At 40.5% G+C, this 25016-nt stretch overlaps 1 protein-coding gene across 1 annotated transcript in view; it reads left to right on the forward strand.

Moving 5' to 3' along the window:
- LOC109960646 (mediator complex subunit 13L) overlaps positions 1-24344 on the forward strand; it is a 76064-nt gene extending 51720 nt beyond the window's left edge. Inside the window, exons 5-31 of the mRNA XM_020600895.1 lie at positions 6556-6701; positions 7308-7514; positions 8294-8458; positions 8690-8846; positions 8955-9059; positions 9614-10270; positions 10486-10699; positions 11157-11235; positions 11366-11487; positions 11735-11831; positions 12037-12254; positions 12733-12911; positions 13159-14087; positions 14326-14505; positions 14659-14888; positions 15019-15217; positions 15305-15488; positions 15595-15847; positions 15948-16136; positions 16276-16499; positions 16606-16748; positions 17812-17970; positions 18172-18336; positions 18540-18703; positions 19707-19871; positions 21944-22053; positions 22607-24344. Coding sequence (XP_020456551.1) covers positions 6556-6701; positions 7308-7514; positions 8294-8458; positions 8690-8846; positions 8955-9059; positions 9614-10270; positions 10486-10699; positions 11157-11235; positions 11366-11487; positions 11735-11831; positions 12037-12254; positions 12733-12911; positions 13159-14087; positions 14326-14505; positions 14659-14888; positions 15019-15217; positions 15305-15488; positions 15595-15847; positions 15948-16136; positions 16276-16499; positions 16606-16748; positions 17812-17970; positions 18172-18336; positions 18540-18703; positions 19707-19871; positions 21944-22053; positions 22607-22739 — 5773 coding nt within the window. The 3' untranslated portion in view covers positions 22740-24344. The remainder of the gene's footprint in view (positions 1-6555; positions 6702-7307; positions 7515-8293; positions 8459-8689; positions 8847-8954; positions 9060-9613; positions 10271-10485; positions 10700-11156; positions 11236-11365; positions 11488-11734; positions 11832-12036; positions 12255-12732; positions 12912-13158; positions 14088-14325; positions 14506-14658; positions 14889-15018; positions 15218-15304; positions 15489-15594; positions 15848-15947; positions 16137-16275; positions 16500-16605; positions 16749-17811; positions 17971-18171; positions 18337-18539; positions 18704-19706; positions 19872-21943; positions 22054-22606) is intronic.
- The last annotated feature ends 672 nt before the right edge of the window (positions 24345-25016 follow it).

Consider the following 25016-nt stretch of genomic DNA (forward strand, 5'->3'; position numbering starts at 1 on the left):
ATCTGCTGTTTATCTCATATGTGGCCCTGGGGCATGGCGAGGATTGGCACATCCAGGAAAAGATTCCTCCTCTGCCCCCCACCCCCAACCCAACACTCCCGCTCTCTTTGTCTCTGAATGAGAGGAAAGCACTCTGGGTTGGTAACGGATTGCATCAGACGCTGAGGGGAGCAAGAGAGAGAGAGTTACAGGGATACAGAGAGTGGGTGAGAGAAGAGGCATGAGACAGAGGAAGAGCAGGGAGGGGGCTCAGTGCGTGTGGTGGGGAGGTGGGGATCAGAGAAGGTGGGGGCGTTGTAAATTAATCATTACTATAGACGGCTAAATGGATGTATTAGAGTCTGTCTCTCTCACTAATTCAGTCAGTTCTGTGTTTGCCAAGTATAGTATGCAGCATATTTGTTAATCTAGGTGCTTTTAATGGCCATATACTCATGCATAAATAATGTGCATATTTTACTGTGTAATGGAGCGGTCTTCTGGTACTTGGCCATGAAACAGGAAGAAGTTGCACTGCCTGTGTTCTAGTAGTTTTTAAGCATCTCAGAAAACCTTAACCTGACCTGAGAGAAGAGCCACAAGTCAGATATTCCTATACTTGTCACCCCTGTATCCTCTGTATTTTACCAACAAGCCAATTACTGGGGATGCATCTCCCGTTAGCGCTGTGCAGTAAACTTACTGACGCCAGATTTTTTTTTTTTTTGTTTGTTTCATGTTTATTATTTATTTGCACAATTAAAATGTCATGGTAAATGTGATGGATATGTTCACTGGAGGCTTGCACAAAGTCTCCTCCCCTAGTATGGAAAAAATCCTAAATTTATTCATGTTTAATCACAAATGGAGAAGAGATTACAAGAAAGGATAAGACTGGTATTTTATTGATCCCAAAGGAAATTTCAGACGTTGTAGAAGCATGAAACATCACCACTGTGTACTACACAAAGCCACTGAGCTGTAAAATGTTGGACAAATCTATATGAAACTTGCAAAACAATACAAAAGAATATGAAAACAATTTACTCTAGATACATATGTACATCAGGGTGCAAATGACAAGAAACATTTGTTATTGTTGTTATTGTTGAGTGTAGATTGATAGATGGAAACTTGGGGGTTAACTGGCAGATGAGAGGGTCAAATAAGTTACTGGCTGAATGAAAGGTGGACTGACTGAAATACTTGGTGACTAGCTTGAAGACTAGTTGTGAAAATGTCACTAATTAAAAGGTTTGGATTTGGCGTGTTAGAGTTGAGAAGCAGTGTTTGTTTTCAGTGCGTTGAATAAGAAAAACTTTTTTCTTCATTTTGTTAATGTTTTAGTCAGTAAATACTGACTCCATTAAAGGGAAGACATCACATTTATTGTTTCTTTCACTTTATATTATTCTGACTATTTTGGGGGGGGGGGGACTTGGTTAGTTCTGCATATTTTAAACTAAAACTATCCAGGTGTTGAGCTCATTTGTAGAAATCTGTCATGGAAGTAATGTAGGAGGAAACCTACTACTGTCAGAGCATCATCATCTTCATATTGTCGGCTAGAAACCTCTGTGAAACCTTTAGTGTTGCATCCCCAGTGTTGGATATAAAAATAAGAATAAAAAAAAACACTTTATGAAGAGGTTACAAGAAACCCTATTCTGTTTAAATTCAGCAGCTTAGAGTATGTCTTTACAGTGTCTCATTGATTCACTACATGCACTGTGAGCCATAAAAATATGAATGTACTACAGGGCAGTGAGTATCTCTTGTCTTGCTTTCTACCTTTAATGGTGCTATTAAAGTATTGTTTTGTGCCGTAAAGATAAGAGTTCAGGCGTGCCACCCTTTCATTCATAAGGATCCATGTTAAATATTTGGTCTGCTGAAATATTTTCATTGTCTGCTTTTGGTGCATGTTGTTCTGTATGTACACTGGGCCTTCCTAGAGAGCACATTACACACTATCCCCCAGGTTTCTAATATTCCCAGGTAAAACCACTGAGACAGGGAGAGAGAGAGGGAGATCAATAGAGGAGACAGTGATACATCACAGCAACAGCCTACCAGCAGATCCTCTTCCTCTTTTTTTTTAATTAGGACCACAGATATGAAGGTAAAAGCCTGTGGTAGCTTGCACTGATGTTCTTACTGAGGTTTACAACTTATGCTTTTCCACTTAGCATCACTGGTGTGTGACTATCCCAGTGACAAAGTATTCACAGCCATTCTCTTCCATTTTTCAGGATTTACAATACATTTACTCAACTTGCAATAGACTATTTTACTGTGCTTTTTGTCCCCCATTGAAAGAGCTGTGACTGTGCACAGTTAGTGTCCTTACTGTGACTCCTTTTCATTGTGAATCCATATACATATACATGTAGCTGGAGCAGTGTTTGAGCACAAACATTATGATAGTAACACTGGCTAAAGCCACCCACTGGGGGCTACTGAATAATACATCAAACTGACTTACACCCCCCTTATGCTCATGTTAATACCGATATGTGTGTGCTATGCGTACATGCAGGAGCATATGCACACACCTGCATAAGCCTGGGTGTATTATGCATGTTTGGTAGTTTGGCAGGATTTGTCTGTACGAAATAAACTTAAGTTGCAAGTACAGTGTAAGGACTTCAGCAGCATGTGTATACATACTGCTACAAGAAGGTAAACATTCTCTACATGAGTCCACATATACCAGAGGAGTGTCTACATTCATACATTATGTGTTCAGATTATTTAGGTTTAGGCCACTAAAAAGATGAAGATAAGTCATAATAGTGCTCCTGAGGTGGCAGGCAGAGAATTTAAGGTGCAGATTAATCCCCCAGATTTGTTGCTGTAGTTGATATCTCAATACAGTTATAACGTCATGGGTTTTAGATGCCTGCCACAGTGGAGGCTTTGTGTGTCTTGCACACAGTTGTCTTACAGTTTATTGTTTTCTATCTCTTTTAATCCAATCTTTATCTTTTTCCCCACCGGGTTAGACATGAGAGCAGCCAGACAACCACAATAACCGTTGTTATGTTGGGTGCATCTGATTGTACACAGATGCGTGTGTGTCAAGCCCGTGATGCATGTCGGACATTAACCAGCTCCCCTGCTGTCTGGCTGCCTGGTAGCGCTGTGATGAGGTGAAGAGACACATGTTGTTACATGAACACAGCACAGTCCCTTTTTCCTTTTTACTAGTGGCATTCAAACTTAAATATGATGTACATATGTTATTATGAAAACTGAAGGTTTACATTGTATCTCTCTCTACCTGCACACACTCACATGCACACACACGCTAGCCTAATTTTAATTGAATTTATGCTGTTAACTGTGTTGTATAAGCTTAGGTAATATAGTACCTTAAAGGCAAATGAAATCAAAACACACACAGACAGAGACAGTATGTGATGTGTTGTCTGACTCTACATTCCTTGATTGATTACACCATAAAATTGTGCTCTGTAGCCACCCATTAAAACTCTGATCTCATCGATATGTGTGCAGCAATTGCAGTGCATGGCACTGAATTATTCACCTCCTCCTCTTTCACTTGCACTCGTTTTTTCTTCTCATACTGCATCTTTCTTTCCTTCTCCTAATTTCCTCTCTATCCTTCTTATTCTTGCATGTCTTCATTTTTCTACCTCTAGTGCTCGCTCTGTCTCCATTGCTGTCTTTTTTCCTACTCTGCTCTTCCTCCTCTCACTCTCACATCTTTTTCTCAGCCACCAACCACTCTGCCCTTCTTCCTCTCCTTTCTGTCTCTCTCTCCAGTTCTGTCAGCCCTGAGGCAAGTCTCAGCCATCACTCTGCTTCATTTATTAATACCTGTACTCATACAGCCCAGCACACGCAACTGCCTCACATATCTGTATACTGTTCTCACACACGTACACACACAAATGCTTGCCGACAGCACAAATGTCCCCGAGGATGCAAGGAGACCAGCGTGTCCACACACTCACACCCGCTTACTGTGCAGGAAAATGCCCTTTGTAAAAGGACAGGGAGCATCAATCTCCCAGCTGCATCAGCCTGCAGTTTGGCCATTCTTTTTGTAGTTCTGCATTTCCCTGACTTACATCTAATTGCACTTCATTGCTATTTTAATAGATCTTAGGTCATAATTGTTAGCTACTGGTTAGACCGCTTGCTTGTATAGTATATCAATTGTAATTGTTTACTCAGCTAAGCTATCCCTCTGTACACAATATGAAATGACTTAAATCATATTAATCAGTGGCCTTTGTTGGGCTTTGCTTTGTAACAACAGGTATCAAAAATTTAAATTAATTCATAGAACTGCAGTGAACACAATTTTCAGCACACAATCATTTCATCTGAAATACTGAGCAATCCAGCCCCTAATTCTGTTTGCTCAGAGCTGACAAAAAAAAGAGATAAAGATACAAAGAGAATAGAGATCATTTCCAATAGTGCTTTCCTGCTATTTGGGCAGGCCTGGGGTTTTATGAGGGGTCTTAAGGGAGTCATGTTTTTGCACACACATCAGTCCTGATCAGTACACACACATCTCATAAAAATATAAAATAACATAAAGAGAATTATCAACACAAAAGGGAGATGAATTCTAGTGGATGCCTCATTTCCCAGCCTTATTTAATTTGTGCAGGGCTGCTTGGACTTTAACTGCAGGCAGAACGGTAACGATGCAAAATACAGAAAATCAATCAGCTACTAGTCAATCAATAAAAAATTCATGTCGCTAAAACAATAATTTAAAACTACCTTGAAGTTGCGTCTCTCCATCTAGGTTTATCACTTTATAAAGAATCAAACCTACTTAGTGGATAACTGGAGTGTACAGTATACTATACAGCAGCAGTAGAGGTCCTTAAGATCCCTAAATATAAATTCTGGTAGTTTGTGCATAGATGCGTGGCATTTAGCTGGAATGGTACTCTTGACTTGCAGCTGTTCCCTTGACCTTCCCCATGCAGCTATATATAGCTCTTCATATGGTGTAATTATGCACTGAGGACAAGGTTGGAGGGCAGTAACATTGAAAGTATTTTGACTCATACATAGAGAGTGAATTGTGGTGAAGAGGGACTAGTGCTTGTATGTGCTTGTGTGCCTGTTTGTCGCAGACCTGTGCATCCATATGTATGTGCCTTAGCTCTGTCCCTCCTCCTGTGATTGTGCAGTCCTGTGTTCAAACCACCTGCTGTTGTGGGGGTTTTTTCCCTGTTGGGAGCATCAGGAATGTTTATGAAGTCTTTTCTTTCTTTGGGTGCACTCGGCGCCATCTGGAGGCCATTGCAGTTAACACCATAAAGTATTTGGCTCCCTTGTGACTGTGTTTAGTTCTGCCCATGAGTAACTGTGGAACTGGCCATTTTATTGAATTTGATGATCCATTACAGCTCAGATGGAGGTCCAGCTCCCTCAGGGCAAAGTAGATATTGCATAGGCAGCAGGGCAATCAGAAGGAGATTACAGTACCTGCTGACTTTCTTGTCAGTCTAATACATATATGAACCAAGGTGGTAAGGGGTTTTATACTGTAGATTAAAAACATACATCAGTGCAGCCATCTTGGTACTTAATGATGTCCAGCCCACTCACTGGTGTATAGAAATATGCAATATGGCCACAGCAATTATTCCTCTATGATTAAAGAGCAATGCATGATGAGCTACATCTGAGCTGAGCAATAAAGAGAACGTTGCATATGTACACATGTAGCCACCACAATCAGTCATAGGCAAATGAGGATTTATACTTGCAATAAAGAGCTTATGTGGGAAATAATGAAGATGATCAATGTAGGTAGAGCTCAGCAAGTCTTTCAGAAAAACATTCTCTTCTCAAAATTGCTCTTTGGAGAAAAGCACTCATCATCTGTCATGAAGCAGCGTTAGAAGATGTGAATTATGAATTTATTGAATATAAAGTTTAATATATTGAATGAAGATGGCATTTAAGTTTATTCAACACTTTATACCAGAGTTGGAAAGTAACAGTATATTTACTTAATTATTGTACTTAAGTACAGTTTTGATGTATTCATACTTGAGTATTTCCATTTTCTGCTACTTCATACATCGAGTTCACTACATTTCAGAGACAAATATTGTACTTTTACTCGAGCTACTTTTCAAAATCAGTTTAATAAAACAAAATACAGTACAATCATGATTAAAAAATATATATATACAGTATAATGCATCTGTGCCTTTCCTATTGGTATTTAAAATATATTTTGATGTGAGTACTTTTTGAAGAACCTTTACACTGTGGCATTGCTACTTTTAGCTAAGTAAAGAATCAGAGTACTTCTTCCACCACTGCTTGATATTAAGTGCTATTTTATGCTTAATTCTTATGTATTAGACAAGGAGAGCAGTGTTGATTTACAGAACCAACTTCTGTTGCCATATGTTTTTATGTTGTGTACAAGCTCAGAGTGACGATATTTCTACGATCAGCTCACTGTACATACACAGAAGATGTACACCACCACCACATCCCAGTACTGTTTCTGAACACCTGCGGTCCCATGATCTAAACATTTACTGTCATCTGTCTCTGTCCTAGTGAACACCTATCATGTTCCTTCTCCTTCTTCCTTCACGGGGAGAGCAACGTGTGCACGAGCGTGGAGATCGCCCAGCACCAGCCTGTATACCACATCACAGAACACCACATCAGCCTCGCACAGACCTCCATCACACCAGTACAAGGTATACCACAACCCCACTGCTTTCTTCAATGTGCACAGAGCAAAACAAAATGCTCAGTAAGCATGCACTGCAATAAAGAACAACCGGAATCGTTACATTACTGAAGAACACTTATAATACAAATATGTTGTATTGTTTAAAAATGCAATTATCAAATTAGCAGTAGTGAAGGACATTCATTTACATAAGTGTATAAGTAAAAAAAAGTTAGTGTCAAAACTGAAACTACTTAATGCAGAACAATGTCCCCATGGGAGTGTTATACTATAATGTATTATGTCGTCAGATTATTATTACTAATACATAGTGTAAAGAAATGCTGTTAGTTAACTGTATATTTTGCATAAGAAATCTTTATCTGCAAAGCAACTAGTGACAAAAGCTGTTAGAAAAATATAGTGAAGTTCATTTCAAACTGTCGTGGAGTAGAAGTATAAAATAGCACGAAACATGAGTGAGTACAGGTACACTATACTTAAAATGTACTTAGTTCTATCCTAAAGGTAAAAATCAGTAGAAAAGTTCCTGAACTTAATAAAATGATTTAAGTTCTCTGCATACTTTATAGTAGCTTCCCTCCTTTCAACCTGTTTTATCCCTGTGCAGTGATGCTGAGTCCATATGGCCTGAGCGGCACTTTAATAGGTCACGCCTACAAGATGAGTGATCCAGCAGCACGGAAGCTGATGGAGGAGTGGAGTTACTTCTATCCCATGGTACTTCAGCAGAGAGATGGACACGGAGAGAAGGAAAAAGAAGAAGCAAGCCAGGCCTATGATCAAAACTGTCATGTGGCAGTGGAGATCATTGTAGGTATGGATATAACTGAACATTACAACTGTGTGGATGGTGGAACATTTATCTCCTTTACAGAAATAATTTTAGCCTAACCTAACCTGTATTTAAACAGTTGTGGTATCTTGTATAATCAGACAGCAGTACATAATAAAAAATGCTTTAGATATTTTTAGGATTAAAAACAGCAGTAACAACACATTAGACCACAATGATGTTGCTCTACTAAAGGAAACAGTGATCAACATCACAGACTCCCAGGCAGTTTGAACTGAGGTATTAATGGCTGGGGTGCTATTGAAATGTACCTTGGCCACAATGATCCTCAGTCTTTTTGCACATGTCAGAGCGGCAAAGAGGAAATGAGGAGAAGCGAGGAAAGGTGGAGAGAAAAGATAAGGACAACGAGATGAACACCCCAGGGAGTTACCCCAACAGCTTTGTCTAATCAGCCTGATGCCATAGCGTTAGTTTGACCTGATTATAATCAAAACTCCTATGGATACCAGTGGCATTTACATCTAAAGAGGAAAGCCTGTTGAGTCTTAGACTTAGGCTGGATAATGGATAAGGAGCAAGTGCATTGCATATTCTATATGTATATATAGCTAGTGTACTTGTGACCAATTATCAGGAATGTTTAGAACACTGGTAAATTGGAGAGGGTTAAGACATTTTTGGCATAGCAATTCTTATGTGGGTGTTGTGTAATAAAACAAGCCTTGCAGTTAAAAAATAAGCAGTGGCCACCTTGTCACTTCATAACAGTGAATAATGTCCTTTTTTCATTTTTCTAGGTGGAGTAAGGATGACCTACCCAGCTGCTTTTGTGCTGATTGCCCAAGGAGACCTACCAGTGGAGCAGTCTCCATCTGTTCCTGCAGCTCAGAGCCTCAACAGGGAAGCAAATCACTGCAGCGGGCCACTCACACCGCCAACGTCACCGGAGCAGCCCTGCTCAGGTAAAACAAAAACAAAAAAACACACTCATAGGGCATTAGATGCCAGATTATATTGTACAAATGTGATGACATATCAAAACCTCCATGGATTCAAATAGATAATTTATCAGTGCCATTTTCAGCAAGGTATTCTGACTAATAATTGCTGATAAAAGTTCCTATTTGCTAATGAAAATAGAAATATATATCAGTCCTGTATTACAACATCTGTCCCACCCTTTTTCTTTTCAGCGGACAGTGGCTTTGTGACCTCCGTCTCCAGTGTTCCTACACCAGATAGTAGCATGGGGGTCACTAGCATCAGTCCAAAGCATTCTGAGAAGAAGCTAACCTGTCAGGTGGTCCATCAGGCTTGGAGAGAGTGCTATCTCAACCAGCCACAGCACATGTAAGTTTAACTATTGCACAGTTTGTTGACTCTGTTTCACATGACTATTACTGAAGTGCAGTGGGACGGCTGAGCTGGTGCCCTCACCGATCATTTTATTCCATATAGACTGAATCAGCCAGCTGATGTGACGCCTAAGAAGGAAGTGCCAAATGGAGTTACCACGTGGGACTTCAACGATCGGGGAGCGAGAGCATCCTGCAGCTGCTCCAGGTACCACAGAGCAGCAGCTGCAAAGACATACTCTAATTAAAAGCTTTTTGCAAACTGGATGCTCTAATTAAGACTTTGTTCAGGGAATTTTGAAACTTAAATCAACACGTTACACAGTCTTAAAAATCTAAATGTTAAAATTATTTATATTTGTGATAGCTATGTAATTGTTTGTTTTAATCTCTGACAACATGTATGAGCATGTTGCTCAAGTTTTAGATCTGCAGAAAAGATGCACTGCTGTCTCACTTATCAAAATCTTTATTTTAAAAAGAGTGCATTACAGCTGTCTGAAACATTTTTGCTGACTAACTTAGGATAAGATATATAAACACAGCCTTCTAGGTTTTGAACTTTAGAAAAGTTTTTAAAAAATTGTGCGGGGATTAGACAACTCAAGGGCTCTCATTATTGTAATATTAAAGCAACAACTCTAATAATTTAATTAGATAATAAGTGTTACAAATACAGTATTACAACAAATTCTTTATGGTGTTTTTTTTTATCTCAGGTTATAGGTTTTCTAAAGCTCTTTTTGTTTTACATTGTTACAGGTTGAAGCAACAGAAGCTGAATCTGGCCATCACATCCACTGCCAACCCCCAGTCTAGTGCCAACCCAGTTCAGTCCTCTGGTTCATCATTATACCCACCTTCCCTGCCCAAACACAAAACCAGTGACAAGACAGAAAAGGCTGACAAACAGTCCAAGAAGCCGGCCATGATCCCCTTCCATCATCGACTGTCTGTCACACAGGAGACCCCTCTGGAACAGGAATCACCAGGAGGGCCTCAGCTTGGGGGTCTTGTAGTGCTAGAGCCACCTTTGGAGCCTCTGGCCACTCTGCCAAGCTGCAAATATCCCAAACCCCTCTCCAATAGCAGGAAAGCCCCTGAGTCCCTTCTCCATTCACCAATGTCTCCACTCCCACCCACTCTCAGCCCGCATCCCCGGGTGCAAGACCCAGAGGGTCTGGATGGGCCTGTGGATATGAGTGTCTGTCCAGACGGGACTTCAGGTTTGGCGGTGATTACCAGTGAGACAGCTGTGTATGCAGCTCTGCTGAGGCAGAGGGAGAATGGCGCTGGCTGGTGGAGAGGCTTCAGGACTCCCAGGACTGATAAGTCTGACTTCAGACCTCTTGAACTCCCCACTGATAAATTAGAAGAAGTGAAGACAGAGGCAACCACTGAGGGAGCTCCACTGAAAAGGTAAGAGAGAGACACTACAGCAGTGTTTTGCAGAATGGAGAAGAAGGGAGAGGAGGATGGCTAACAATACAGACTGAGATTCTAAGACTGGAAATACTGGAGAGTGCACTGCTATTTCAGCCATAATCATGCTAGACATAAACCCAGCAAGACTGACAGAATGAACTAATACTGTAACACATTAAAGATTTCATTTGTCTCTTTGAATCCACCAGATTATACACACAGACTCACACGAGATTTAAAATCTCCGAGGACAGGCAGAGGGACCACATCCGCAGTTTAGGCCTGTTCCAGCAGTCAGGTGTGGAGACACTTCGGGAGCCTGGGGATGATCCCTATGATTTTAAGGAAGGAGACATTGAGTACACGTTCTCCACTTCCAAGAGGTTAAAGGGCCAAGGGCGAGAACCCAGCAAGAAGGCAAAGGTATGACAACACATAAGTCAAAGAATCGGATTTGGGCCACTTCAGTATATCGGCTAATGTGAACACAGTGTATAACCCATATGTCAAGCAAGTACACTTTGTGGCATGAAATTGCAAATTAAACTTCATTTTATGGCATGAAATTCGTTCTATGGCACCAAAAGTGACACTTGAGGAGCATTGTGGGTGCAATTTTGCACCACACAGTGGATGTGCTGCTGCAGGAGGTGCAGCAAGTGACGCATCTTTTTTTTTTATATATATATTAAACTTTTTATGGCATGAAATTCGTTCTATGGCACCAAAAGTGACACTTGAGGAGCATTGTGGGTGCAATTTTGCACCACACAGTGGATGTGCTGCTGCAGGAGGTGCAGCAAGTGACGCATCTTTTTTTTATATATATATATTAAACTGGAATTGAACTGAAAACTTTTTTTTTAAATTCACTCACCAGGGAGAAGAAATCACCAGTAATGGCGCACTGCCTGATGGGAAAGATGCCATGTCCATTTTTAACTCGGCTCCAAAATCAGGTGGGGCAGAGCTACTATCACCAATATCATATACACTGACAGTAGATTTAATGAAATCAATATTTCCCAGTGCTACGTCTCACAATTATCTTTCGGGATCTGGTCTGAAGTCGTTTGTGTGCTGTTTTAGATGAATCCAGTCAGGATGATGGATCTGCCAAAGCCAATCCTTCTCTGACCAGAGAAAAAGATCTAGTGGTAAACATCTCTGACCTAGACAACATATTTGATGAAGACGAGGAAGACTTGGGGGTGAGACATCACAGTTTATGTACTATATTCTTAAATATATTTATGTAAACTCTGACTCTTCTACAGTTGCCTTTCTAGCAAACATGCTGTAATTCACATGAGAAAAGTATAATTTTTCCAGTTAAAAGATTTGGTGGAAACACAGGCACTAATATTAGGTTTTAACATAATTTTCCCATTATGCTGTATGTTTTATGAGTCAGTATTCTGAAACCGGTCCTCTAATCTTATGTGTAATAATTTGTAGACTGTTTACCCCAACCAGCACTCAACAAAGCTACAGGTGTCGACAGAAGATCGCCCTCTGGGGAAAGAAGGGAGGGTTGCAGTACCTTATCCATCAAGTGAGACACTTTGAGTATTATTTCTGTGGCATCTGACTACAGTTTGTATGTATAGCGTTTGCATTTATATAGTACTTTATGTGTACCAATAGTGTTTGGGCAATGCAGTGATAATTTGTTAATCCCGTTACACATCTGTAAACTACATTTCTTTCTCTCTCCCCCTCCTCTCTTCTTCTCTTTCTCAATCTCTGTCTCCTTTCAGCAGTAGCAGACCTTCAGCGGATGTTTCCCACGCCACCTTCTCTAGAGCAGCATCCAGCCTTCTCTCCCATCACAACGTATCGTGACACCCCAAGCCAAGAGCCCCCTGCCCCCAGCGGAGCAGCTGACCACTTGCCGCCTTTAACCTCCACCCAGCTTACTGAGTACAGGATGGAAATGGAGGATGGCATGGCCAGTCCCAGGCAGGAGGATTTCAAGGTGAGGAGACGGAGTCAGTCCCCGACCAAGAGGACATACAGCAGCATATTTAGCTTTGTGCATCATGTGTTAAAACAGGAACAGAGAAAATTATCTATGAGAATAGGATAACTTGGACTGGTTAATTACAACTATGTACACATTTGACAAATCACTTAAAATCCTGCCATCAAGGTGAAGCCGGTGCATATACTTGTCAACTATCAGGCTCACATATCATGTTGGAATTATCTCATGAGTGGCTGTAGCTTTACTAACTACTCATCTCTGTGTTGTGAGTCAGAATTCTGTACTGACTGCAGGCTCTGTGAGGTGAAAAATGCTAATTATAGTAGAATTCAGTTAGTTGCCACTACACATATACTGTATATATATTTTCCACCTCACAGAGTTCGGGTTCCTCCTGATATTATTATTCAGTCCCTTGAAATATTTCTCTGTTTACTAAATGACAAAACATTTTTTCCTCTCAACCCAGCCACAGATAGGCTCCCCCATGTTTGCTCCACTATCCTGCCTACCCAGCCAGAGTGTGCCCCCACTCAAGATTCCTGAGCAGTGTTACTATCGTCCATCTTGGGCCGTCCTACCCAAAATGGAGCATTTCTCTGCGGTCTTGCATCCTCAGAATACCACTTTCATCAGGGACGGATACATGTAAGTAGTCAGCTGTGACACCTTTAATGTTCATGAAATTTTTTATTATGCTGTTATTTTTGTGGCTTTTATTAAAGCTTTTTTAAAATGTGTAGGAGTCTGTGGATTCTGAAGGGTTAAATATGATTTTTTTTTTTGTCATTGGTTCAGAGGGATTTAGTGTAATGAGCAGCACCTTTAAGAGTTAATTCCCAGACAATCGGAATAATCTTGTTTGTTTTTGCTTTCTTCAACGTGTGTTTTCCAGAAATGTCCCCAGTGTCAACACCCTCACAGACCAGGAGTATGGCCAGATGAGTGCCACCACTGCCTCTGTGAGCACCACTGTCGGCATCCTCCCATCTCCTGCCACTCCCCGCTTCTCTGTGCCCACTCCACGAACCCCTCGTACACCACGAGGTATTAACGCTGCAAGCTCTGGCCAGGGTTCAGTGAAGCAAGATGGCACTGAGCTCAGCTCTCCAGTCTCCACACCTTCCACCAGCCTGCCTCTTAGCTCTGTAGAGCCCTTAGCTCGGCCAGGACCTTCTCTGCCTGAGGCCCACAGCCTGTATGCCGTCCTTCTGCTCTCAGACTCCGTCCTCAATGTCTTCAAAGATCGCAATTTTGACAGCTGCTGTATCTGTGCCTGTAATATGAATGTCAAAGGTGCAGATGTGGGGGTTTATATCCCTGATTCTACATGTGAAGATCAATACCGCTGTATGTGTGGCTTCAGTGCCATTGTGAACAGGCGGCTGGCCCATGGCACCGGCCTCTTCCTGGAGGATGAGCTGGATATTTTTGGTCGGACTTCTGAGGTAGGCCGGGCAGCTGAGAGGAGGTTGGCTCTTTGCAGGCGGGACCCAACTATGGGAGACCCAAAGGCCAAACGACCACAGGACGCAGCCCCCGCCTCTCCATCAGTCATGATCCTCTTGCGGGAACAGTGCTCCCAGCCCATTTCTTCCCTGGCATCACTGCATCACCCCCACAGCTGTTCTTGTCATGGCCGCAAAGGGGCACTGCTCCAAAGCTGGATGTCTGAAAAACAGTGGGCAGACGGGAGTGATGCCTGTGTGGAGTGTTACAATGCCTTGGAACAGGGCCTGCAGTATGTGGATAACCCCACGGGCGGAAAAGTAGATCCTGCTGTTGTCAGAAGTACAGCTTTTCACTCCTGGCCTAACACTAACAGTAAGAAACACAATTTGGCTGCTAAAGAATGGATTTGAAAATAATTCATCATAGCAGTGTGATAAATTCCATTAAATCAAGTCCTACTTCACAGATCATAACGATTTTTGTTTCCATGTCTGCCTAGCTACCTTTGTACCATCAGAAAAATGTATTTAATGTGTTTATTTCTTTTGTGTACAGATTTTTCTTAACATGTTTGCATCTATTCATGTATGGTTTTGATGCATCTCCACAGTGGTGGACATGAGCATGTTGTCGTCCCAGGATATGGTTCGCATGCTGCTGTCTCTGCAGCCTTTTCTGCAGGATGCCATCCAGAAGAAGAGAACAGGACGGACCTGGGAGAACATCCAGCATGTTCAGGGTCCACTCACCTGGCAGCAGTTCCATAAAATGGCTGGGAGAGGCTCCTATGGTGAGTCAATACATTCTTTGTTATATGCAAAACATATATTTTGTCTTTGTTCACTACATGTTGCATGTATTCCAAATCATTAAAGTGACAGTGTGGAGGTCATCATTAGGCTGTAGTCAACTTAAAAAAAATCACTGTTTCTATTTGTCTAAGGTTCGGAGGAGTCACCAGAGCCCTTGCCCATTCCTACATTGTTACTGGGATATGACCGTGAGAGGGACTTCTTAGCGCTGTCCCCTTTGGCATTACCTTTTTGGGAGAAGTTACTTTTGGAGCCATATGGGGGCCAGCGGGATGTGGCCTATGTGGTGCTGTGCCCCAGTAGCCCCTCTTTGCTGGCTGCAGCCCGGGCTTTCTTCCAGGAGCTCAGCGCTGTTTACGAGGTAGGTGATTGAATTTAGAATCAGACAAATGGTAGAATTTCAACACTTAAATTTAATCAAGATGGTGGATATTTAACCTGATAAGTGTTTATTATGAGATAATGAATAGTAGTTATGACTTTGATTCCAGACATGCCGGCTTGGGAAGCACCGTCCTCTGGCCAAAGTGTCCAAGGATGGCCTTGTCCATGTAGGTGAAGAGGTGGAGCCAGAAAAGCTGGATGAGCTGGATGTGGAGCAGTGGATGACTGGACCCTGGGCTGGACAGCAGCACACTGACAACCTCAGCAAACTGAAACTCTATGCTTATGCCTGCAAACAGCAGCTAGGTGAGAATAACTAAACAAACTAAACTAAATTAAATTTTTTTTCTTTTCATTATTCATGAAAGACTTGATTATTTTTCCTTCTTTCAGGTCCCCAGCTGTCAGTCCTACCTCTGGACAGCAGTCTTCTGCTGCCTCCCAAAATTCAGCCCCCTGTAAACAACACACCCACAGCAGGCCAGACAGGGGAGACAACCCAAGGAGGAACCAGCGAGTCTAAAGGACCTTCTAGTTCCACACCACCAGCCAACACACCAGCAGAAAACCCTGAACTGTAAGACCGAAATTGTTGGAGGAGACTGCCCCATTTCAAAGGATTTTCCAAATATTTGATCCAAAACAAGTATTATAACATCTTTCTTCTCTTGCTCTCTTTTTAGTGCTTCTGAGCAATCTAGAATCGGTATCCCTACTGTGGCCGACTCAACAGACAGCCACACCAACCCACCAGCTATTGTTATTTACATAGTGGATGCATTTCTTAATTCAAGTGGAGTGAGAAATGAAGGGGGTGAGGAAGAGGAGGGTGACGAGATAGAGACAGGTAGCATTTGGTTGCTAGGGCTTCTTCGCTGCTATACAGAGATGCTACAGACTTTGCCTGAGATGACGAGACTTGGACTGGTCCTACAGGTAACAAGACACTTCGAGTTACACTGGACAGAATTAAACAGAATTTACCCTCCATCTTTGATCAGCATCTTATTTTCTGTTTTGTCTTTATCTGACTTAGGTGGTACCGTGCCAGTATCTTCTCCAGCCAGCCAGTGGAGAGAGCCATTTGTACCTGCAGCACCTGCGCTCCCTGGCCTTCTCCTGTTACTCCCAGTGCAGACGTCTGCTACCCCAGCAAACACATATCAAGTCTCTGACTGGCTTTGGACCAGTGTCCACTGTCAATTCTGTACTTAAGGGTTCAGAGGTAAGCATGAAATTTCAAACCCTGGTGCAAACTCTGATTTGCATCAGATTTTCTTTGATATAGATTGAAAATAATTGTAATATATTTGCTTATGCCTTTAAGTTACATTTTTATTCTTAAACTGAATTTACTCCCCCAGCATCCTGGCCCACTGCAGCTGTACTCTCCTCCGTTCATCCTTGGTCCGACTCGTCCCAAGCAGCCAGAACAAGGAGAGATATGGGCAGAGCTCCCTCCCAAGTACAACGTGCTCTTTGTAGGATACTGCCTGTCTCATGACCAACGCTGGATCCTTGTGTCCTGCACCGACCAGCAGGGGGAGCTCCTGGAAACCTGTATTATCAATATTGATGTCCCTAACAGGTGAGAAATAGTTGTTCATCTAGAGTTATCCCAATTTTTCTACTTTATTTTCTCAACAAAACATAATGCTCTGATCACTTTACAAATGTATTTATTTTTACTTCAGATCACGACGTCCCAAGGTTTCAGCCAGGAAGATGGGACTCCAGAAGCTGTGGGAGTGGTGTATTGGCATCATCCAGATGACCTCACTGCCATGGAGGATTGTGATTGGTCGATTAGGAAGACTGGGGCACGGGGAACTAAAAGGTGAATAACATTCATATTTCTTTCATTCTAAAGTGGATGAAGTATTTAGGCCTTGTCCAGATGTAGAAGGGTAATTTTTTTTAAAATGTAACCTTTTTTATGTGTTTTGGCCTCTTGACCACTGAAAACGGCCCTTTTGAAAAACTCTATATTCAATATATCGATATTCAGGAACTCAATTTTTAGTGTTGACATGTTTTCCCTGTATGGGTAAGGTTATATTTCTGGCTGTTGGTTTGATGTACTCTTGACAGTAGGTTTTTCTATTTTCATTTGGATGGAGATTTTTTTTTTTAAAGAGGAGGAAACCCCCCCAATTTAAACAATACCCCTGTACATGTGGACTAGGCCTTAAGTCTATAATCACTGTAATGAGTCTTTAGTGAATGCATTTGGGGAGTATAAATAATTAAAACCCATAACTGTCCACATCTGCGCGGATATATCTCAGATCTCACTGCAAACTCAGTTCCCAGAACATTCATGTGGATATATCTGGACTTTGTGTTTTACATACAGATGGGTGAGAAATTAAAGGAAAAACCTCAATAAATGAGTGGTCTCTTTGATGACAATGGTAGCCCCATCTGTACGGCACAAGGGCTCACTGAATGGTTTCTTTTGGAAGAACGGTGTTCATGCCTCCAGCAGAGTTCACAGGCTTATAGAATCAGTGCCAAGGAGCACTGAAACTGGCCTTATTGAGATATGTTGTTGGTTTTCCCTTTAATTTGTTACCTGTCTCTATGTTTACCTTTTGTCCCTTACTGCTGCTATGATATTGGGATTCCTTTAATTTGAAAAAGTGTTTCTAGGCTTAGCATGCTCTTGCATCTTATTCGCCAAGAAATTATTTCTGCTTTAAGCAAAGACGAAGCCCTGGCCAGTTCCCTAATATTCATTTGTAGTACATACAGTCCTAGGTATAAACAAGTGTGTGACCCTTTCTTTTAGAGAAAATTTTTTAAATTGTCATCTTTTTTTGCCCTTAAGAATTTTGTCGAGATCAAATTAATTTGGGCCTCATTCACTAATACTTTTCATATCTCTGTCTCTCACCTAGACTGGAGCTCGCTCCTTGGCGAGCATTCCCTCCATTCAATAGGGCGCCAGCTGCGGGAAGCTTGTCGTATGTGTGGGATCTCAGCTGCTGACTGTCCCACCATCCTCAGTGCCTGCCTGGTAGCCATGGAGCCTCAGGGCTCTTTGGTCATCATGCCTGGTTAGTAGCCCATCTACTTCATCTGTCAAACTGTTAGAGGATGGCAGAAACATGATGGTTATGGCTATAATAGTACTCGATATTGCAGTACACTAGAATCAGTATATTTTCACGCTGACAAAATGGTGATTAATAGAAGTATAAATAAGCAGTATAAACAGACACCTCACCTTTGCTGTGTTTCTGTATGTGTGTGTCTAGATGCAGTGACCATGGGCTCAGTGTTTGGCCGCAGTACTGCTTTGAACCTGCAGACCTCACAGCTGAACACACCTCAGGATGCTTCCTGTACACACATCCTAGTCTTCCCAACCTCTGCCACCACCCAGCTGGCACCCAGCTCCTACCCTACAGAGGACAATAACGGTAACGGCTAGCAGGATAACAGTCATACTATAGTTATGTGATTGCCTGAAACCCTTTTTAAATAATGGTTTAGGTATATTATTTTGTGCCAACAGGAGGCATCATTTTTGCTAAAATCTTTCCTAGCATCAGTCACAGATGGCTTGTGCAAAAAAAGAAAAAAAAGGTGCCCGATGTGGACTAAACTCTGTTGCACTCCACAGATGACATGTTTGATCTTCCCTTTCCTGATGAACTGGAGAATGACATTGGCCATGACATGATGCTGATCACAGGGAACCTCCACCCTTCCCCCAACACCTCTCCTGTGCCCTCACCTGGTTCTCCATCCGGAATGGGAATGGGATCACATTTCCAGCACACCAGGGTACGTCAGGGCTCAGGGGAAATGAATCAGTGTAGAGTGGTTTGACCTGCAGCAAATGGCACTGTACTGTATAACAAAGGAAAACAATGGCATCAAGAAAGCATGTTGCTGCACTTACACATTATTACGCAACAATTACTTGATTGTTTGCAGAATGAAAAAAGGCTGCCTACCGCTCTGATGCTGCAAAGACAAGAGATACAGGGTGTGAATACAACACCTCCACTAGGATCTTTTTGCGGCTGCACAGCCAATTTAAGCAAAATGTCTCAACGATACTGATAATAATATAATGGATGCACAGAAACAACCTATATTACACCATGTTTCATACAATCCTGACAAACTGAGGCAGAGTAGTACAGCATCAACACACCTACAGGTTAACTTTACTTATGTTAGCACCTTGTGCTGTATGAGTTTTTTTTGGGGGGGTTGCAAAAACCTTGTAGCAGGAACATTTTGACTCAACAGATAAAACAGCTTATTGCATAAAAAGACAGATGGCTGATGCTTGATACTAATATTATTCTCATCAAGTGGGGCTGCTGGATATGAATGAACCTTAAAACTATAATAATGTACTATAGAGAACACTAGATTTCTGTTGATCTTCAAGGACTGCATACTGTAACCTAGAAACATCTGACCTCTCAAAGTAATTCTTAACCTAAGCACAGCACAAAGTAAGGATAATTAATAACAGGCAAAACTAGTGTGGCAATTGCAGGACAGTACATCTGCCAGATATCTATTTCAAAATGATATAAATATGCAGTTTTCACTTCTCTAACTAGGTTGGTCAGAATGCTTTGCATGATTTCATGCATTACCAGGAACATGTTCAGATATTTTTAGTAAAGACAACCTACAGTCACCAGTACAAATACTCAGACATATAGCATACAGGTGAATGAACAGATTATATGCTAGGATCAAAATGGATGTTGTAATTCATTTCTGACCTTCTCCTGTGTGTGTGTGTGTGTGTGTGTGTGTATAGAGCCAGGGAGAGCGCTTACTATCCAGAGACAATCCACCAGAAGAGCTGAAGCAGCAGCCACTGGCTCTGGGCTACTATGTCTCCACTGCACAAGCAAACGGACTTCCTCACTGGTTCTGGGCCTCCTGCCCGCAGGCTGAGAGCCAGTGTCCACTTTTCCTCAAGGTACTGAAAACACTGTGTTTGATTTGAGAGAGAGAGAGAAACAGATCAAAAGAGACACTGAAACACTTATTAGATCAAGAATTCATGCAGAAATGCTGTAGTTATGTCATCAGACATTAAAGAGGTATACACTCACCGGCCAATTTATTAGGTACACCTGTACAACTGGATGCCGTCCAATGTAACACTTCTTTAAAATCTGTGTTTATGAAGCTCAAAATGTTTGTTTTTGTGAAGTTGTCCTAATGTTTAAATTCAATTATACATTTATTATTGAGGTCATAGTTAAAGGTGGTGTTGTACTGGACTACATTATATTCAAAGGTGTCTATATATTTTTGTCCTCCCCATCTGACATGCATGAGAAGGTCAGAATATTAGGAACACCTCTAAATATAACGTAGTCCAGTACACCACCACCTTTATGGAAGCACATTGCATTCATCAATTAAATAAATAAATGAAATTGGAGGATCTTATCTCGTAATTAGGACTTATTATCTCATAATTATGAGAAAAGATGTCATAATTATGAGATCCTGATCTTGCAATTATGAGATAATGTTGGGCTTGGAACACTGCAGAACTTACCTGAAAGTCAAGAAATTTTAACCAGTTCTTTAGTATCAGTAATTCAGTGATAGTTGTCAGTACATCCAATAGCGCACAGCAAAAGTGAATTGTTAATAACTAATTCAATATACTTAGTGTTCCAAAACGTAAGCAAATATAGACGGGCCTCAAAGTTGCTGCCTATAGTGTACTGTAACTCACTATAGGCCTATACCGTACTGAGCTGGAGTTGGAAAGCTTCAGAACCTACTTGGGTTTTTAAGATTTCTTCAGTAGGCTATTTACATAATTCAGACAGCACATCCAACAGAAGGTTGGTAGGTAGCAACTGCATACCTAGTGTTCCAAAATGTAAACAAATAGGTCTATAGCCTAGGCTAAAAACTGTGCCCACATTGTAACACATGTATCCATGGCAATGTTATGTAGCCCATAGCCGACTTCCTGTTTGTTGTCAAAGTTTATATCAGTTCACATGATGACTATTAATATTTAAGGCTTTGTCATAATTATGAGACTCAGAGATCAGGATCTTGTAATAGGCTGTTAATAGGGGTTATAGGCTACCTGACTTCATTGTCTAGTTCCAGTAACCTAGATGCTATAGACTATTAGGGTATCTAGATTATGAATATGAGCTTAAATATTAATTTTTCAAAAACATTTTTGTATTGTATTTTGGAAAATGTCACATTAAATGGTAAAAGTTCAGTCATGTGCACAGATCATATTTTTACAAGAAAAAGCAAGTACAATGTTGCCATAGATGTGAGTTACTGTGGGCTGCAGCTTGGGCCCATTTTTAGCCATTTTAGAACACTAAGTACGCCAAATTAACTATTATCAGTTCATTTCTGCTATATGGTATTCTACTGAAATAACTGCATTAATACTGGGGACATCTTTAAAAAAAAACAGTGTTTCTCAAGCAGGTTCTGAAGCTTTCCAACTCCTGCTCAGTACATGTAGCCTTATGAGTTACACTGTGGGCAGCAACCTTGAAGTCCATTTGTAGTCTATATTTGTTTACGTTTTGGAATGCTAAGTATGCCAAATTAGCTATTAATAGTTCACTTCTGCTATGCACTGTTGGATGTACTGACAACTGTCACTGAATTACTAAAGAATTCTTCAAAATCTGATGATTTTCAGGGAGGTTCTGCAGAGTTCCAACCCCTGCATTCTCTCATAATTACAAGATCAGGATCTCGTAATTATGTATCCTTGAAATTTTTTCCTTTGGTGAATGCAGTGCGCTTCCATACACCTTTAACTATGACCTCAATAATAAACATATAATTGAATTTATACATTTAGGACTATTTCACCAAAAACAGAAACATTTTGACATTTTGAGCTTCATAAACACAGATGTTAAGATGGAAGTGTTGCAATGAATTGCACAGCTGTACAGGTGAACATAATAAAGTCTATAGCTACTCACTATACAACCAAGCCTGATTCAAAATATGACAATGCACTATGTTTATTCATTTCAGGCTTCCCTCCACCACCACATCTCCATAGCCCAGTCAGATGAGCTGGTTTCAGACAAGACTAAGAGGACCCCTCACCCCTTAGACTCAAAGACCACCTCTGATGTGCTCAGGTAAATATCTAACACATATTGTCCCTTTAGATTTTTTTTTTTTATCTGCTGTAGAATTTGGCTACTTGAGCGCAAGTATAACAACAACAGAGTGAAAACATTACTCCTGAAGGCTTCTACTGAAACATCTATAGCTGAGATAGATATGTTCAAATTTAAAGTATCTGTTCTTAATAAGCAGATGTTTCATTATCATTAAGTAGTGTGAATTAACCCCTTGTACTGTGCGTTTATATCATTTAGCATTTTTGTCTTAATATATAAATCAAATTTGACTATAAAACTATACAATTTGATATTTTCAAGTGTGGCTATTTGCTACGGAATTGTGATCAGCTGTTAACAGTACTTAAACAATACAACTAATAACTACTAAATAATGAGAACTGAATGTGCATTAACTAATTTTAATGCACAGTATTATAGCTAAGGAAATATGGGTGGATTATACTGATAAACCTTTACAATAGAAGTCAGAATATTTTGTAAAATGTATCAGAATTTTTTTTTTTACCATTGGTCCCTGATAAAATTGTACATTTTTCAATCCCAGGTTTGTATTGGAGCAGTACAATGCCCTCTCCTGGCTGACGTGTACCCCTGCCACCCAAGACCGCCAGTCCTGCCTGCCCGTCCACTTGGCTGTACTGATCCAAATGTACAATGCCATCCTAAACATGCTTTAGGTGTGTGAGACTTGCAGCACAAAGTCTAGGGGACTGATGGTTACCTTTGTCTTCTCTGTGCCTACACTTCCTCCTCCTGGGCACCAGAGAGCACCAGAGCTCTTCTGTTGTTTCTCGTAGACATGGATTTGATGGTGCAACTCAGACTCTCCCAGGCCTGGAATAAAAGGAAAAAGTGTGAAATGCTATGAACAACAAGTCTGGTTAACTGTGACAGTGCAAACCCAGCTTGTACCTTCAAAACTGGCTTTGCCAGTTATGGTGCTTTCTGAGGGGGAAACGGGCGGATCGATCCGACTATGCCCATTTTACTGGCATACCACAGTGTTTTTCTCCTGATTAAAATGGCGTGATGTCTCAAATGGGTCACACCTCTGTGGATGACATTTACAGAGAAGCTGCGTATGATTCTTATTACATCCTCACCTGTGAAAAGAGACATCTGTGCAGGAGCACATAGTCGCTCTGTAATGCACAACCAGCAAAATGGCATGACAACACAAACACATGGCTTTGTTACATCAATGATGTTTTTACATTTTTGTATAGAACCATTGAGCTTCTTGGGACTTGAATAATAAAAGTTTTACCTTTAGTCTGAAAGGGGCAAGCATCCTCATTTACTAAGGGGGAGCAATTGAAAATGGCACTTTTTTTTCCTCGCCTTCCAAAGTGTTGTAGATATGAACACAATGGGAAATATCTGACCAGTTAAGACAGAAGTGTTGTTTATAATGTAAGACGTACATTTGCAAAGAATTGAGACTTATTTTTAATATTTAAAACAAGAAAATGAGAAACTTAAGGCCTTTTTCCCAATTGACTGTTAATTGTCTTGGGATTGGAAATAAAATTTGTCATTTTAATGCAATTGTAAAGATGCCATATTTATACAAATTATGTCATAGAATTTGATATATATGTATATACATAAATATATATTACCTCTTCCAAGCAGGCACTTAATGATAACGAGGATGGACAACCATCGCTTTAGAAGTGGACACAGTATGACCATTTATCAAGGAAAATTTCAGCTCTTTTATTTTCTATAAATACTGAACATTTTAGCTTTTTATTTAATGAGTTTAAATTAAACTAATTGATGCAGGAGATACAGTATACTGTATATTTATAAAGTGTTCCTCTTCTGCTAAAAAACTTGAAATAGGCAATAGAAGACCACGGTATTTGAACATTGCAAGGTTATGAAATATTTAAGAATGATGCTTTATTTAATTGGCTCTCCTAAATGATGTCAACTATTAGAAAGCCTGTCTCTTCAGCTTCGCTCAGTCTGCTCTTTGTTAGATTCCTAGCATGTTTGTATATACACTTTTCAGCTGTGTTTTTTGGATTTTCTTAACGCTGTATATTTCATGCTGGTTGGTTTACTTTCCAGTGATTCATATCAAAGTATTTTTTGTTGTTAGCTTTTCTGATATACAATATACAGTGCAAAAACTCGTTTAATTACAGCCAAGAGGTTAAATTGCCAAGTAAGTGTACACAAATGTACAGACAAGGGCAAGTTTGCAAAAATTTGTTACATCTGTCATCACTTTGAATATCAAACAGATCCACTTGAGTGGGAGAAATCTGTTACTTTTACACTCTTTTTTAGTAAATTATTAAAACTCTTGAAAATCATGTTGTGTCCAGTGTGCTCTTTTAATCCAGAAGTCTTTTTTGTATATACACCATATATGCTACTTTGTAGTTTTACATTTTCTTCTTCTTGTACAGGAAAAATACTCACTGCACTGCATTTGACACCTACCAAATTTAATTTGTTAAATTTCAGATTAAACATTTCATTCAAATTATATGATGCTACATACAGAATATATGACATTCTTCTAGAATCAACTACCTAGCAGCGTTAAGTGGTTGTAATACTTCTATATTTTACTATACTGAAGTAATATTTAGACAAACATTTTGAATGAAGGTCCTTCAAATGTAATGGAGTATTTTTTCAGTGTGGTTTTTCCACTTTAAATAAAGTAATGCAATATATGTGCCAACGCTGCTGGTGAGCGATTTAAACACATACAGCATACAGTTCCAATCACAATTTCTATGAGCTCTTAAGGATTAGAAACAGGGTCTATAGTACTCTAAGGGTTAGTTGTTTTGAGCAATTATTTCTCTTTTTTATATTAATTAAATTATGCAGTAAATCTTTCTTAGAAACAGAAAATGCCTGTTGTATACTGCTGTACTGCTGACCGAGTAAAACATGAAACGGTGTGAATAAAGGGTGCAGTCACAAGA

The sequence above is a fragment of the Monopterus albus genome, unplaced genomic scaffold (assembly GCF_001952655.1).
Source record: "Monopterus albus unplaced genomic scaffold, M_albus_1.0 scaffold49.1, whole genome shotgun sequence".
Taxonomy (NCBI): domain Eukaryota; kingdom Metazoa; phylum Chordata; class Actinopteri; order Synbranchiformes; family Synbranchidae; genus Monopterus; species Monopterus albus.